Source organism: Procambarus clarkii, chromosome 45 (assembly GCF_040958095.1).
Source record: "Procambarus clarkii isolate CNS0578487 chromosome 45, FALCON_Pclarkii_2.0, whole genome shotgun sequence".
In the NCBI taxonomy this organism is placed as follows: domain Eukaryota; kingdom Metazoa; phylum Arthropoda; class Malacostraca; order Decapoda; family Cambaridae; genus Procambarus; species Procambarus clarkii.
Window position 1 is genome coordinate 19134298 of NC_091194.1, and position 18528 is coordinate 19152825.

The 18528-nt window shown below is 45.4% G+C and overlaps 1 protein-coding gene across 2 annotated transcripts in view; it reads left to right on the plus strand.

Annotated features, from left to right (window-relative positions):
• The window catches only part of LOC123769726 (SCO-spondin), a 108414-nt gene extending 102260 nt beyond the window's left edge, over positions 1-6154 (plus strand). The window contains exons 9-11 of one of the 2 annotated variants that reach the window (XM_069301492.1): positions 4258-4408; positions 5152-5246; positions 5538-6154. In XM_069301492.1, the coding sequence (XP_069157593.1) occupies positions 4258-4408; positions 5152-5246; positions 5538-5557 (266 nt within the window). In that variant the 3' untranslated portion in view covers positions 5558-6154. The remainder of the gene's footprint in view (positions 1-4257; positions 4409-5151; positions 5247-5537) is intronic. The other variant, XM_045760945.2, reaches the window with a different exon arrangement.
• The last annotated feature ends 12374 nt before the right edge of the window (positions 6155-18528 follow it).

Here is an 18528-nt window from a genome sequence, read left to right on the forward strand (position 1 = left end):
GGCACAATACCACAGTAGGATGGCACAATACCACAGTAGGAATGGCACAATGCCACAGTAGGAATGGCACAATACCACAGTAGGAATGGCACAATGCCATAGTAGGAATGGCACAATACCACAGTAGGAATGGCACAATACCACAGTAGGAATGGCACAATGCCACAGTAGGATGGCACAATACCACAGTAGGAATGGCACAATACCACAGTAGGAATGGCACAATACCACAGTAGGAATGGCACAATACCACAGTAGGATGGCACAATACCACAGTAGGAATGGCTCAATACCACAGTAGGATGGCACAATGCCATAGTAGGAATGGCACAATACCACAGTAGGAATGGCACAATACCACAATAGGAATGGCACAATACCACAGTAGGAATGGCACAATACCACAGTAGGATGGCACAATACCACAGTAGGAATGGCACAATACCACAGTAGGAATGGCACAATGCCACAATAGGATGGCACAATGCCACAATAGGATGGCACAATGCCACAGTAGGATGGCACAATGCCACAGTAGGATGGCACAATACCACAGTAGGAATGGCACAATGCCACAATAGGATGGCACAATGCCACAGTAGGAATGGCACAATACCACAGTAGGATGGCACAATGCCAATACCACAGTAGGAATGGCACAATACCACAGTAGGAATGGCACAATACCACAGTAGGAATGGCACAATACCACAGTAGGAATGGCACAATAGTACCACAGTAGGATGGCACAATACCACAGTAGGATGAGCCACAATTACCACAGTAGGAATGGCACAATACCACAGTAGGAATGCTGCACAATACCACAGTAGGAATGGCACAATACCACAGTAGGAATGGCACAATACCACAGTAGGATGGCACAATACCACAGTAGGATGACACAATACCACAGTAGGAATGGCACAATACCACAGTAGGAATGGCACAATACCACAGTAGGAATGACACAATACCACAGTAGGAATGGACACAATACACAGTAGGAATGGCACAATGCCACAAGTAGGAATGGCACAATACCACATTAGGAATGGCACAATACCACAGTAGGATGGCACCAATACCACAGTAGGATGGACACAATACCACAGTAGGAATGGCACAATACCACAGTAGGAATGGCACAATACCACAGTAGGAATGGACACAATTACCACAGTAGGAATGGCACAATACACAGTAGGAATGGCACAATACCACAGTAGGATGACACAATACCACAGTAGGATGGCACAATACCACAGTAGGAATGGCACAATACCACAGTAGGAATGGCACAATACCACAGTAGGAATGGCACAATACCACAGTAGGAATGGCACAATACCACAGTAGGAATGGCACAATACCACAGTAGGATGGCACAATACCACAGTAGGATGGCACAATACCACAGTAGGATGGCACAATACCACAGTAGGAATGGCACAATACCACAGTAGGATGGCACAATACCACAGTAGGAATGGCACAATACCACAGTAGGAATGGCACAATACCACAGTAGGAATGGCACAATACCACAGTAGGATGGCACAATACCACAGTAGGAATGGCACAATACCACAGTAGGAATGGCACAATACCACAGTAGGAATGGCACAATACCACAGTAGGATGGCACAATACCACAGTAGGAATGGCACAATACCACAGTAGGAATGGCACAATACCACAGTAGGAATGGCACAATACCACAGTAGGATGGCACAATACCACAGTAGGAATGGCACAATACCACAGTAGGAATGGCACAATACCACAGTAGGATGGCACAATACCACAGTAGGATGGCACAATACCACAGTAGGAATGGCACAATACCACAGTAGGAATGGCACAATACCACAGTAGGAATGGCACAATACCACAGTAGGAATGGCACAATACCACAGTAGGAATGGCACAATACCACAGTAGGATGGCACAATACCACAGTAGGATGGCACAATACCACAGTAGGAATGGCACAATACCACAGTAGGAATGGCACAATACCACAGTAGGATGGCACAATACCACAGTAGGAATGGCACAATACCACAGTAGGAATGGCACAATACCACAGTAGGATGCACAATACCACAGTAGGAATGGCACAATACCACAGTAGGAATGGCACAATACCACAGTAGGATGGCACAATACCACAGTAGGAATGGCACAATACCACAGTAGGAATGGCACAATGCCACAAGTAGGAATGGCACAATACCACAGTAGGAATGGCACAATACCACAGTAGGATGGCACAATACCACAGTAGGATGGCACAATACCACAGTAGGAATGGCACAATACCACAGTAGGAATGGCACAATACCACAGTAGGATGACACAATTCCACAGTAGGAATGGCACAATACCACAGTAGGAATGGCACAATACCACAGTAGGATGACACAATACCACAGTAGGATGGCACAATACCACAGTAGGAATGGCACAATACCACAGTAGGAATGGCACAATACCACAGTAGGAATGGCACAATACCACAGTAGGAATGGCACAATACCACAGTAGGATGGCACAATACCACAGTAGGAATGGCACAATACCACAGTAGGAATGGCACAATACCACAGTAGGATGGCACAATACCACAGTAGGAATGGCACAATACCACAGTAGGAATGGCACAATACCACAGTAGGATGGCACAATACCACAGTAGGAATGGCACAATACCACAGTAGGAATGGCACAATACCACAGTAGGATGGCACAATACCACAGTAGGATGGCACAATACCACAGTAGGAATGGCACAATACCACAGTAGGAATGGCACAATACCACAGTAGGAAGGCACAATACCACAGTAGGAATGGCACAATACCACAGTAGGAATGGCACAATACCACAGTAGGATGACACAATACCACAGTAGGATGGCACAATACCACAGTAGGAATGGCACAATACCACAGTAGGAATGGCACAATACCACAGTAGGAATGGCACAATACCACAGTAGGATGGCACAATACCACAGTAGGAATGGCACAATACCACAGTAGGAATGGCACAATACCACAGTAGGATGGCACAATACCACAGTAGGAATGGCACAATACCACAGTAGGAATGGCACAATACCACAGTAGGAATGGCACAATACCACAGTAGGATGGCACAATACCACAGTAGGATGGCACAATACCACAGTAGGAATGGCACAATACCACAGTAGGAATGGCACAATACCACAGTAGGATGACACAATACCACAGTAGAATGGCACAATACCACAGTAGGAATGGCACAATACCACAGTAGGAATGGCACAATACCACAGTAGGATGGCACAATACCACAGTAGGAATGGCACAATACCACAGTAGGAATGGCACAATACCACAGTAGGATGGCACAATACCACAGTAGGATGGCACAATACCACAGTAGGAAGGCACAATACCACAGTAGGATGGCACAATACCACAGTAGGATGACACAATACCACAGTAGGAATGGCACAATACCACAGTAGGAATGGCACAATACCACAGTAGGATGACACAATACCACAGTAGGATGACACAATACCACAGTAGGAATGGCACAATACCACAGTAGGAATGGCACAATGCCACAATAGGAATGGCACAATACCACAGTAGGAAGGCACAATACCACAGTAGGATGGCACAATACCACAGTAGGATGACACAATACCACAGTAGGAATGGCACAATACCACAGTAGGAATGGCACAATACCACAGTAGGATGACACAATTCCACAGTAGGAATGGCACAATACCACAGTAGGAATGGCACAATACCACAGTAGGATGACACAATACCACAGTAGGATGGCACAATACCACAGTAGGAATGGCACAATACCACAGTAGGAATGGCACAATACCACAGTAGGAATGGCACAATACCACAGTAGGAATGGCACAATACCACAGTAGGATGGCACAATACCACAGTAGGAATGGCACAATACCACAGTAGGATGGCACAATACCACAGTAGGATGGCACAATACCACAGTAGGAATGGCACAATACCACAGTAGGATGGCACAATGCCGCAGGACGGTTACTGAACCTCGCGGAGCTGTACTGTAACTTGCTTTGCTAAATAACCTGTGTTGTTCAGTCCCTGAGCCCATTGTGCCTCTGTAACCCTTTCCACCGCCGCCCACAAGATGAGTATGGGGTGCATAACAATGAACTAAACTTAAGGGTTGTGTGCTCACTGCTCTCGTCACCAGCGTGTCCGGCCACGACTTTCCGGTGTGGCGACGGGCGATGTCTGCCAGGCTTCGTCTTCTGCAATGCCAAACCAACTTGCAGCGACGGCAGTGACGAGGATGAGGCCGCCTGCATCCAGGGATCCATTACCGCTTCTTACTGCCCTTTCCGGTAAGTTCTCTGGGCCATTATATCATTCTTCAGGGTGCCATGTTGACCCTTTTAAATAGATTTTTAAGGGTTATTATTGTTATCACAGTCACTCTAGGCCCGTAACTGTCTCCAGTGACCCTAGTTATAAAGGGCCCATAACTGCCCCTTTTTTGTAGATCCTGGTGCTAGTACCTCTTTGTAGATTTTGGGGATACTGTATAGTGTACAAGAAGCTGTTATCACCCCACAACAAGTACGTTCAGAAGCCAACTGCCAACTCGGGTAAGGTCTAAGGTTACCTGATGCTTAGCAAGGCATAAGCATTCCCATTTCCCCTTCGGAAGAGCTTTGAATCTATAAAATTATCAAGAGATCCATCGTTGCACCTTGCTGGTCCGTCTCAATGGTTTCATATATCTTGAGCTTACATCGGGTACAGACACTAGCAGTTATTTGTCACTATACTTGAGCGCTGCGCTTTTCTATTCCCCCTTAACTGGCAAAACAAAATTTCGAAGTATGAGCTAAAAGGTATATACTAAACATTGCTCTACTCCAAAAGAGGTTGGCGATAGAAGTATTCACGGTATATACAAGTATATACACATCCTCAGGAATCTGTGCACCGGTTGATTAAAAATTGAGAGGCGGGACCAAAGAGCCGAAGCTCAACCCCCGCGAGCACAACTAGGTGAGTACGGGAACATACTGTAATGGGTGTGAGGTCCACAATAAACATGACTCAACTGTTCCTGTCGCAGGTGTGGCAACGGACGGTGTCGGTCGACGGCGGTCCTGTGCTCCGGTACTGACGGCTGCGGCGACAACACCGACGAAGCCAAATGCTCCGTCTGCAGTGAGTGTCAGTCGCTCTGGGGGGCGTCTGGGGGGCGGGAGCCTCTCACAGTACTCTCAATGTTCCTATGGTTTTTGGTGCATTTGTTTCTTTTAATTATTCTCTAAATTATCGGCACTAATTCATGACATTCTTTGTTTTTTGTCTATATCTGAAACTAAACCTGTTCATCATCAGTAAAATGCCATCAGTCGTTGTCCTTGCATAATTTTGTGCTTAATTAAAAACTATCTAACAATGTCTACCACTTAATAAATTTTACCACAATTAACAAAAACGTTTTGTTCACAGGTTGTCGTCGACCCAGTTAACAGAACATGGATTTTCAGACATGAAAATGCAACTGTGCAAGTTTGGTGTGGTGTTGGGTTGTTGCCTCTCATCCTCAGGCAGGTAACTGAAGCCACCACATATTGCTTGGCCAATCAGTAAGGAATCCAAGGCTAAAGTAAAATATTACTTTATGTACACAAGCATGAGTTGTCCTTAATGCACATATCAGGCAATATTATTCAAAGCTATGTGACCTTACTAGACTGCACACACACCCACTTGTAAATATTTTGAGTGCGAAAATCCTCTCTCTTACAAAGTACTCGTGTGGCATTGTGTTTTACTTTTAAGTGAACAAATGTAATGAAAACACCTGTAATTCAATGACTTAATGAGCGGTGTGAGAGGAGCCTTACCAAGTGGCCTTGAGAATACCTGGTTCACTTGTTCTGATCACACACACAATCAAGAATTTTAGGCTTGCATGATGTTGAATCTTGCTATTTTTTCTGGTTTAGTTATCTTGTATTTTTCATTCACTTCAGTGTCATATTCATGGCATTGCGAATTTCTATTTTCATATTATATATATATATATATATATATATATATATATATATATATATATATATATATATATATATATATATATATATATATATATATATATAAAATATATATATATATATATATATATATATATATATATATATATATATATATATATACATATATATATATATATATATATGTCGTACCTAGTAGCCAGAACTCACTTCTCAGCCTACTATTCAAGGCCCGATTTGCCTAATAAGCCAAGTTTTCCTGAATTAATATATTTACTATAATTTTTTTCTTATGAAATGATAAAGCTACCCTTTTCACTATGTATGAGGTCAATTTTTTTTATTGGAGTTAAAATTAACGTAGATATATGACCGAACCTACCCAACCCTACCTAACCTAACCTAAACTATATATATTGGTAAGGTTAGGTTAGGTAGCCAAAAAAAGCTAGGGTAGGTTAGGTTAGGTAGGTTAGGTAGACGAAAAAACATTAATTCATGAAAACTTAGCTTATTAGGCAAATCGGGCCTTGCATAGTAGGCTGAGAAGTGAGTTCTGGCTACTAGGTACGACATATATATATATATATATATATGTCGTACCTAATAGCCAGAACGCACTTCTCTGCCTACTATGCAAGGCCCGATTTGCCTAATAAGCCAAGTTTTCATGAATTAATGGTTTTTCGTCTACCTAACCTAACCTAACCTAACTTTTTCGGCTACCTAACCTAACCTAACCTATAAAGATAGGTTAGGTTAGGTTAGGTAGGGTTGGTTAGGTTCGGTCATATATCTACGTTAATTTTAACTCCAATAAAAAAAAATTGACCTCATACATAATGAAATGGGTAGCTTTATCATTTCATAAGAAAAAAATTAGAGAAAATATATTAATTCAGGAAAACTTGGCTTATTAGGCAAATCGGGCCTTGCATAGTAGGCTGAGAAGTGAGTTCTGGCTATTAGGTACGACATATATATATATATATATATATATATATATATATATATATATATATATATATATGTCGTACCTAATAGCCTGAACGCAATTCTCAGCCTACTATTCAAGGCCCGATTTGCCTAATAAGCCAAGTTTTCATGAATTAATGTTTTTTCGTCTACCTAACCTACCTAACCTAACCTAACCTAGCTTTTTTTGGCTACCTAACCTAACCTTACCTATAAATATAGGTTAGGTTAGGTTAGGTAGGGTTGGTTAGGTTCGGTCATATATCTACGTTAATTTTAACTCCAATAAAAAAAATTGACCTCATACATAGAGAAAAGGGTTGCTTTATCATTTCATAAGAAAAAAATTATAGTAAATATATTAATTCAGGAAAACTTGGCTTATTAGGCAAATCGGGCCTTGAATAGTAGGCTGAGAAGTGAGTTCTGGCTACTAGGTACGACATATATATATATATATATATATGTCGTACCTAGTAGCCAGAACGCACTTCTCAGCCTACTATGCAAGGCCCGATTTGCCTAATAAGCCAACTTTTTATGAATTAATTGTATTTCGACTACTTAACCTAACCTAACCTAACTTTTTCGGCTACCTAACCTAACCTAACCTAACCTATAAAGATAGGTTAGGTTAGGTTAGGTTCGGTCATATATCTACGTTAATTTTAACTCCAATAAAAGAAAATTGACCTCATACATAATGAAATGGGTAGCTTTATGATTTCATAAGAAAAAAATTAGAGAAAATATATTAATTCAGGAAAACTTGGCTTATTAGGCAAATCTGGCCTTGCATAGTAGGCTGAGAAGTGCGTTCTGGCTACTAGGTACGACATATATATATATATATATATATATATATATATATATATATATATATATATATATATATATATATATATATATTATATATATATATATATATATTCAGAGAATACCCCATGTTTATAGGCGGAAGAGAATGCTTTCTCTATGCGCTTGTTGTCCTTCGTGGATAAACTCCTCATATTACATGTGAGAAAACCGTCTCGTCTCTTTTTAGCGTCAGATCAATATAAATATTAATTTGCTCGAAAGGAGAATCATGCATATTTAAATCTGAACATATAGTGAGACGGACACACGTAATATAACTAATCATATTAGTTTACGACATAAATAGCTAAGTTAATAGGGAATTAGCTGTATTGTAAACATTAGTGCGGAAAATGATCTAGACTGAGCCAATTCAGCTATGTCTGGTAAGCAAAGCCATATGTACAGTCTTCATGTGGAAGACTTATAGAATTAATTATATATAGTATGTTTTTTACATTAATTAATTGAATAAGATATAAGGGCATTATTTACTACAATATACACACACACATTATATATATTGATATTGTACCTAATAGCCAGAAACACTATTTGGCCCACTATGCAAGGCCCGGTTAGCCTAATAAGCCAGGTTTTCATTAAGTTATATATTTTTCTAATTGTTTCTTACGAAATAATAGAGCTCTCAATTACATTATATATGAGTTATTTTTTTGAGTTAGAGTTCTAACGTAGAAATATGGCCAAACCTAACTTATCCTAACCTAACCTAACCTAACCTAACCTACCTAACCTAACTTAACCTAACCTAAACTAACATAACTAAGTCAGTAATTAATGTTCTTAATATATAATAATATTAATTCAAATAAACCAATTGGAAACCATTTGTTTTAAATAACGAAAATCGTTCTGCCTATTAATTAAGCAAATCGGGCTTTGCATAGTAGGCCAAGTAGTGCATTCTAGCTATTATATATATTATATATATATATATATTATATATATATATATATATATATATATATATATATATATATATATATATATATATATATATATTGTATTTTCATAAAAGACTGATCATTTATTATTTATGGTGCTATGCTTTAGAATGTGCATAAAATGTAATTGGTTATATTGTCTGTTATGTAACCAATATATGAAATGCATTGAAACATTGGTATTTTGAGTTCCTTCCATCAATTCTTCGAATCACCAATGAACAATTAAAAAAGTTAGGCGGACCGGAAGTCCCCATCGTAAATAAGTGTAAACTTATTTCCGATGATGATTTATTATTATTAAATCAAGTCATGTGTTGAACACCAGACTTGATAACGGTCGAGGACGGACCGAAACGTCGCCGTCTCTTCATCTTGTGACGTGTGGTCTGGTCATCACATGCAGGCGATGAGTCACAATAACGTGGCTGAATTATGTTGACCAGACCACACACTAGAAGTTGAAGGGACGACGACGTTTCGGTCCGTCCTGGACCAATCTCAAGTCGATTGTGAATGGTCCAGGACGACTTGAGAATGGTCCAGGACGGACCGAAACGTCGTGGTCATCACATCTTCCGCCACGTTATTGTGACTCATCGTGTGCAACAGCTGCATGTTGTATACTCCCCAACATCCGGGTATCCTTCAGAAACTTGGACTAAGGCACTTTCTGGGAGCTATATACAGCGAAGGTGAGACTCACGCTTGAATATGCATCCCCAGCATGGAACACTTACTTTAAAACGGAAAAGGAGAAACTAAGAAAATATCCAAAGATATGCAATAAGGATCATTCCTGAGCTGAAGAAATTAAGCTATGGAGATTAAGACTAAGAGACCCTTCAGAAGGGTCCCTTCTAGTGACCCTCCTTCTAAGAGACCTTTCTACTGCATTCCATTTGTTAACTACCCTGATACTGAAAAAATTCCTCTGAGAATTTTGTAGGTGGAGATCACATCTTCCCTAACTCTGTTTTCCATGGACGTGAGGTTTAATTTCCGTAGCCTTTCCTGGAAACTCATACCTCTCAGTTTCGGGACTAGTCTGGTGGCATACCTCTGAATCTTTTCTAACGTTGTTTTGTGTTTAACTAGGTATGGACTCCTGGCTGGAGCTGCATACTCCAGGATTGGTCTGACACAAGTGGTATATAAGGTTCTGAATGCTTCCTTACACAAATTTCTAAAGGCAGTTCTTATGTTGGCCAACCTAGCATATGCCGCTGATGTTATCGTTTTGATGTGAGGTTCTGGGGACAGGTTCGGTGTGATAGACTATCTTATCTTGAGGTTATCCTGAGATGATTTCGGGGCTTACTGTCCCTGCGGCCCAGTCCTCGACTAAGCCTCCTTTTTGTTACACACCCCCAAGAAGCAGCCCGTAGCAGCTGTCTAACTCCCAGGTACCTATTTAGTGCTAGGTAACAGAAACTAGGGTGAAAGAAACATTTTGCCCATTTGTCTCCGCCTCTACCGGGGATCGAACCCGGAACGTCAGGACTACGAATCCGAAGCGCTATCCACTCAGCTGTCAGGCGCCTAAGTAGAAACGGCTAGATATAGAAGTCGTTGAAGCTAATTTGATTCAAAAGGTCAGATGTAACACAAACAAGGAGCAACGGTTTCAAGCTCAACAAACCTTAATGTAGGACTAAGAACAAGTGATGCTTCTTTATCCACGGGGTTATAAACCCATGGAACCGCCTACCCGCCGAAGCCGCTAACGTCAAAAAAACTGTTAGGTTTTAAAGTCCGCCCGGAAAGGATCATCAAGGTAAATGGAGGGACCTTCGACAAGCCGCCGGCTTCCTATCCTCGTCGAGGCCACTAATGTTAGTGGCCCTTAGGTAAATCAGGTAAAAAAATGTGAATGTTCAGAACGCAGGTGTGCGCGACCCTGCAAGCACACCTAGATAAGTACACCTAGTTGAGTACGGTGAAAGACAGAGACAACGATAAGGAGAGAAGGAGAAGGTGGTAAGTAAATATTTATCAAAAGAAGGCACCAAGCCGGGAAGGCTATGTAGCACCGTCAAATGTGCGGAATAATTGGCCCAAATGAGGCAGCTCCTATTTATAACCACCTAATCCCACTCAAATATATGTCCAACCCACGCTTGAAACAATCAATGGACCCAACCAACCTCCAGCACATTACGCAATAATTGGTTCCACAAATCAACAACCCTGTTACCGAACCAATATTTACCCAGATCTTTCCAAGATCTAAACTTATCTAATTTATATGTATTGTTTCGTGTTCTGTCTTGTGTTGATACTTTTAATACCCTATTAATATCCCCTTTGTTATGTCCATTCATCTACTTGTAAATCTCTATCATGTCACCCCTAATTCTTCGCCTTTCTAGAGAATGTAATTTAAGCTTTGTCAATCTTTCATCACAGGACAGGTTTCTAATTTGAGGGCTTAACTTTGTCATCCTATGCTGGACGCGTTCTAGTAACTTTATATCCATTCTATAGTATGGCGACCAAAACTGAACTGCATAATCTAAATGGGGCCTAACAAGAGCAAGATATAGCTAAAGAACCACACCAGGTGTCTTGTTACTAACGCTTCGATTAATAAATCCCAGTGTCCTATTTGCCTTATTACAAACATTTATGCATTGATTTTTTTGTTTTAAATTCTTACTAAGTAAGTAATTATCAAAAGAAGGCACCAAACCGGGAAGGCTATGTAGCACCATCAAATACGCAAAATAATCAGAGGGCGCTAAATATCACCAAGGATGCCAATACGAGAACAAAAACGCATAAGGCGAACGATATCAAAAGTATCCGAGTCACCAAGAATTCTATCGAGGGACAGGCGACCGCGAGGGGCGGTCGAAAAGCAAGACACACGCTCGTCCTGGAAGTCAGGACATTCAAGAAGGACATGCACGACCGTAAGAGGGACACTGCAACTAGGACAATAAGGAGCAGGGCGGCGCTCCATCAAGTGACCATGGGTTAAGCGAGTATGGCCAATACGCAACCTCGCCAGAGCTGTTTCCCACCGCCGGTTACGGTGGAAGGAGGACGGCCACGAGGAAACACAACGTTTAAGAGTACGTAGCTTGTTACCAGTAACAGACAACCAAGAAGCCTGCCAACGGGTAAGGACTGAGGAATGGATAACCGGGTAAAAGTCGGAATACGGAATGCCTTTACGAGAGATGGGACAAGAGCGGACAGCTTCCTTGGCGGCAGCATCCGCACGCTCATTTAAAGACACATCAATATGGCTGGGAACCCAACAAAACTCAACCGACTTAAATTTACTGTGAACAAGAAACAGCCAATGCTGGATCTCGACAACTACTGGATGAACTGGATTAAAGGACCCGAGAGCCATGAGGGCACTACGAGAGTCAACAACAATTACAAAGGAAGACTGACAACGAGAAAGCAGGAGACGAAGAGCATAGAGAATAGCATAAAGTTCCGCTGTAAAGATGCTAGTCTCCGGAGGCAAGCGAAACATATAAGTGCGATCAGGAAAAACAACAGAGTAGCCAACACTGTTCACAGGAAGCCAGTGTCAACATACAAGCTAAGGATGGGAGTCGAACGAAAGGCACCAGAACTGAGGCGCAACCCAGTATGGTGCAAAGCATCAAGACGGTGAAGAGTAGAAGGAGAAGCAGACGAGTAAGCAGGGCAACCATAATCGAGCTTAGACAGGACGAGAGAGGAATGTAAAGCAAGGAGAGTGTGCCTATCTGCCCCCCAAGAAGTATGGGACAAGACCCGAAGGAGGGTAAGGGCCTTAGAGCACTCAACACGGAGGTAAGAGATATGGGGAGACCAAGACAAACGAGTGTCAAGGAATAACCTCAAAAGCTTCGCGGAATCTTTGTATTCGAGGGGATGACCATAAAGTGACAAAGAGGGACGAAGAACAACCCGTTTCCGCGTAAAAGTCATGGCACAAGTCTTAGAAGCAGAGAACTTGAAGCCATGATCTGTGGCTCAAGACGACACGGCATCAATTGCAAGTTGAAGCCGGCGTTGAAGGAGAGGCGAATCATCACCCTGACAACAAAGGGTAAGATCATCGACATAGAGAGCGGAGAAGACACCAGAAGGAAGAGAGGAAAGAAGACCATTGAGGGCAACCAGAAAAAAGAGTAGTGCTCAGAACACTACCCTGGGGCACACCTTCGTATTGCTGAAAAGAGGGAGAGAGAGCGGTACCAATTCGCACCCGAAAGGAACGACGAGAGAGGAAGCTGCGGAGAAAGAGAGGGAGATGACCACGAAGGCCAAAAGAATGAAGTTGAGATAGGATATGATATCGCCAAGTGGTGTCGTAAGCCTTTTCCAGGTCAAAAAGGACGGCAACAACGGAGGTCTTCGCAGCAAAAGCAGTACGAATATAGACCTCCAAGTTCACCAGGACATCTGTCGTGCTGCGGCACTTGCGGAAACCAAATTGAGAAGGGGAGAGGAGGTGACGGTGTTCCAGGAACCACATCAGACGAACGTTAACCATACGTTCAAAGAGTTTGCAGACACAACTTGTGAGAGCAATAGGGCGAAAGTCCTTAGGGGAAGTACCCAGAGACCCCGGTTTGCGAACAGGGAGGACAACGGCATCGAGCCAGTCCTCAGGGACTGACGACGACTCCCAGATCCGATTATACAGACTCAGTAAATACTGAGACGTGCTCGGAGGGAGATGGCGAAGCATCTCATAATGAATACCATCGGAGCCCGCCGCTGTAGAACCGCAGAGGGCCAGGGCAGAACGAAGTTCAGAGAGAGAGAAGGGATCATTATAGGGAAGCTGAAGAAATCTAAAGGACGAGACTCAAGGACAGGTTTACGAAGAAGGAAAGATTGGGGAAGATGAAGACCAGAGCTAACAGAAGAAAAGTGGGAACCCAGGTCGGAATCGACCTGCAACGGGTCCGCCACAAGAGTATCATGGAGGTGAAGGACCGGTGAAACATCGGGAACGAACTTACCCGCTATCTTGCGGATACGCTTCCAGATCTGGGCCAGAGGGGTTTCGGACGTAATTGTTGAGACATAAGATGCCCAACATTCACGTTTAGCCGTACGGATGGCCCTACGGGCCACCGCACTCGCTTTCCGAAAAAAAAGAAAAGAATCGGTCGTCTGCCTACGGCGGTGCCTCTTCCAGGCTGCACGCTTACAGCGGACAGCCCGAGCACAGTCCGCATTCCACCAGGGAACGCACTTCCGTGGACCCCGGGAGGAAGAGCGAGGAATACAGCGGAGGGCAGTGTTGAAGACAGTGTCATGAAAAAGGAGGAGAGCGCGAGAGAGAGGCAGAAGGGAGAGGTCAGAGAGAGCAGCACTGAGGGTAAATAGGGTCCAGTCTGCCTTAGCAAACTGCCACCTAGGGAAAGAGAGGGAAGGGCGAAAAGAGAAAAAGGAAACAAGGATGGGGAAATGATCACTTCCATGGAGGTCATCAAGAACCTGCCACGTGAAATCTAAGTAAAGAGAAGAAGAGCAGAGAGAAAGATCCAGACAAGAAAGGGTGCGAGTCCGAGAGTCCAAATGAGTGGGCTCACCAGAATTCAGAAGAGACAGGGAAGAAGAGAGGAGAAACGGCTCAAGTCACCCAGCAGGAGCACAGGCTCCGGCAAGGAGTCTAGGAGGTGTTTCAAATCAGGAAGAGAGAGCGGGACACTCGGGGGGAGATAAATGGAACAAACTGTGTACCATTTCCCCACAAAGATACGAGCAGCAGAACAATGGAGAGGCGAAGGAAAAAGCAAAGGAACAAAGGGAACATCAGCACGAATCAAGAGAGCAGAAGAATTAGAAGCCCCAGCAATGGCTGGGGGGGGGGAGAGAAAGGAATAGCCACGAAAACGACCAGGACGAGCACCAAGCATTGGCTCCTGGAGACAGACACAAAGGGGCGAAAACCGCGAAATCAGAAGGTGGAGTTCGATGAAATTGGCGTAATAACCTCGAACGTTCCATTGAAGAATGGACAACGACGAGAAGAGAAAGGACAAAAACAGAGAACAAGGAAGAAACAAAGGTGAAAGAGCAACAGAGCACGTTAAAGAATATCAGGGTCGGGATCAGGGTCAGCAAAGTCAGGGTTAGGGGGCATGGGTAAACTGAGCAAAGACGGAGGGAAGGAAACGGGAGAACAGATCAGAGGTGGGTGGGCAGGGTCCGGAGGAGGAGGAGGAGGAAGAGGAGGAGACAACGGAGAGGAGCAGGCAAGGACAGCAGCAGGAAGAGGAGGGGTAGAAAGAGGGGAGCGTACCTCAGCAAGGGCAGCAACTGAGAGGGAAGCAGGGGCTAAAGAAACCTCCATAGCAGGAACAGGGGGCGCAACCTCCGAAATGGGAGGGGAAGGAGCGAGAGAGGCAGAAGTAGGGGCTGAGGAAGAAAGCGAAACCTTCTTACCCGCCGGGGAGGAGGAAGTAGAGGAGCCAGGTTTACGCTTCTGACGTAAAGAGACCGGTGTCCCAGCAACCACGTACTGGGCAACGGATTCTAGCGTCTCAACAAAAGAAGCTGAACGAGAGCACACATGACGGCCGTTCGGAGAGCGATGGACATCCGCCCGCACCGACAGGCGGCGGGGAGAGTCAAGAGACGGAGGGGAAGGATGGGAAGGAGGGACAGAGGGAGACGAGGAAGAAGACACAGGATACACGACAGACCGGGTAGAAGGAAGGGGAACCCCAGACAGAGGACCAGGAGGTGGATCCTTCGGGAGAGAACCCAAAGGAACAGAGGAGGGGGCAGTGGGTGCATCAGGGTCTAAGGCCCGGAAACGGTTGTGAGTCTGAGGAAGGTGGGAAGGACGAGGAGAGGAAGAGCGCAACACGCGAGCATAAGAGATATTAGCATAAGGCGGGAGCCGGCGAACCTGGCGTCTCGCCTCAGGACAAGATAAAAGCTCCCGGTGCTTCAGGTTGAGGACGGCTGCCTCAAGCTTGTAATGGACACACGCACGGGAGAAGGTAGGATGGGCCTCACCGCAGTTGAGGCAACGAGTATGGGGAGAAGTGCACTCCGACTTAGAGTGACCTTCGCCACCAAACAAAGGACAGAGAGACAGTCTCGGAGCAGCGGAGTGCACCATGCCCAAACCTCCAGCACTTGTTACAGAGCCGAGGAGAAGGAATGTACTCCTGGACAGAGCACCTGGCACCAGCAAGAATGACAGAGGGTGGAAGGGTCCTACCATCAAAGGTAATCTTCACAACCCGGAGGGGTTGACGGCGACTACCACGAGGGGGACGAGTAAACGTGTCCACCTGGAGAATAGAATGGCCCTGGGCAGCAAGGATATGTCGAATATCGTCGTGGCAGTCTCGCAGATCCCGAACACCGGTCGTAACATGGGGCGGGAGCAAAATAGTGCCAACACTGGCATTCAACTGAACGTTCTTCGAGACCCGAACAGGGGTCTCGCCAAGGCAGGATAAGGCAGCCAAGCGGGAAGCAGCATCCTGAGAAGGAGCAGCAACGACACGTGTACCGAGACGAGTGGGGTTGAAAGTAATGGAGGCATCCACGGAATCAACGAGATGTCGATGGAGGGAGAAATCGTCAGGAGGCGCAGAATCAAGAGGGAGGAGATCAAAATATTTGGCCCACGAAGCGGGACCAAACAAAGCTTGATAGGTAGCAGAACTGGAAGGAATCGAGCGAGGGCGGCCGTGACTAGGACGGCGGTGAGAACCCCCAGAGAGAGAGGGGTTAAAAGGCGCAGTAGTTACAACTAGAGAAGGAGCCGCGCCAGGGGACGAGGTAGTCACCATTGGGGGCTTGGGGCTCGACCCAACCACAGAGGAGAGAAAGGAGCCGAGGGGAGGAGTCAGAGAGGCCAAAGGAGGAGCAAGGTCGGGGCCCAATGCAGCGGAGGCTACAGAGCCCGGTCTTCCAACACGGACCGACTCGGGGACTTGGTCGCCCACCCCACGAGCCTGAGAAGGTAAAGGGGAAACAGTCGAAACAGTAGATATCATTGCTACGAAAAATCAACATTCATTCGCGAATGTGCCCCCACACCCACCATGGAGCTACAATTAGAGGCAGGACACCCAACAAGAAGCTATCGCCGATCATGCCGGGGCCCCCTAGGGGTGTATCGTGAGTATACGCCCCACAAACGCCACCTTAAGAAACCGACAGTCCGTCGAGATCGGGTTCAGCGACGAAAGGGGGATTGACAATAAAAGGTTCCCCTCGCTCTCGACGTCGGGTACTACAGTTCTACGAGTGCAAGAGTATGCCTCCTCAAGCACCCGGGCGTCAAAATAGAAGAAGTCCAAAGGAATAACCAGAACAAGCAAAAGGTCGGCAGGAAACGGCAAGCAGATAGGAGAAGATGGGGGGGGGGAGAAAAACGAAACAAAAGGAAAAGAAAAAGCGATCCGGCACAATTGGAGAAGACAGCAGCAGGAGTGCAAGGCCACAGAAGGACAGAGGACTGTCCCACGGAGCACATCACACTCCAGCAGCCGTCCACTAAGCCCCCCCTCACGGCGCCAACGGGCTGAATGGGGAGGGGGGCCGGGGAAGGGTAAGGTTGCACAGACGGTGGCGCGGCAACATGATGACGTCATGCTCATTTGCTAATTTTCGTTTGGGGAGTTCTGTCCACTTGTTCGACCTTCGGTAGCAATAGTTTTACCAGAATAGGGGTTTGTTTTGGGGCGTCTACCTTTCTGGGTGCCTGTCCTGGTCGATGGCAGGCATAGAATGCTCCCAATCACAGGGGGGGGGGGGTTCTATAGGCCATTGCTCTTCTGAGGGGGCCAGGTTCTGACTCATGGTCCCTGGTAGGCAAGAACTCTAAGTACTTTGACTGATGCCAGAAAGTTATACATATCCATTGAGCCTGGATAGCTCCAGGGAGCCGACGGGGCTCCCCCCAGAAAGGGGACGAAAATCTTAGAGCCAGGGTCCAAGCGGATTCCAAAAAGTGGACGAGCACTGCCTGCTGGCACGCGAAGCAGGAAGCAAAGAACAGAGTCATCGCTTCCTTCAGAATTAGCACAATCAGCTTCAACAAGGCAGCCGACGCCCAAGCCGCCGAGACTAGCGCACCAGACACTGGCCTGGAACCTAGCTCCTCAACATACTTCTCGAGCCAGTCCAAAAACAGCTCCAGCAGGAAAAAGAAGCGCAAGACCGAAGCCAAATGGCCACAGAAGGCAAATCCTCGGCCACCAGAAATGCCGAAAGGAAGGAAACCTGCACGTGAAGCTGCACTTTGAATGATATCACGAGGAAGCAAGGAGGCAGACAAGCTTGCATTGAGGTGCTCAAACTCGCCTCCCAGGTAAACCTGAACGACCATAGTCGACTCCCGCCACTCAAGCGTGTGTATAGTAACAGAACGCATGAAGGTGGCCATATGAGCATGCAGCCCCAGTACTCTTCTGTTACTCCTGGCTCACACACCACCAACACAGAACAACACCGCTATGCAGCACTGCTCAAAGGATGGAGCCAGAGTCAAGCAACCGTCACCAGTAGAACAGTCTCAAGAACTGGGGTTGAGTAGCCAGCGAGGGAGGTTTAGGACTCCGTCCCCCCTCCCGGGGAGAGGCGAGGGAGGGATACCCGCCAAACACACACCGAAACTCCGACGTTGGTACAACGTTCGAACAAGTTTTG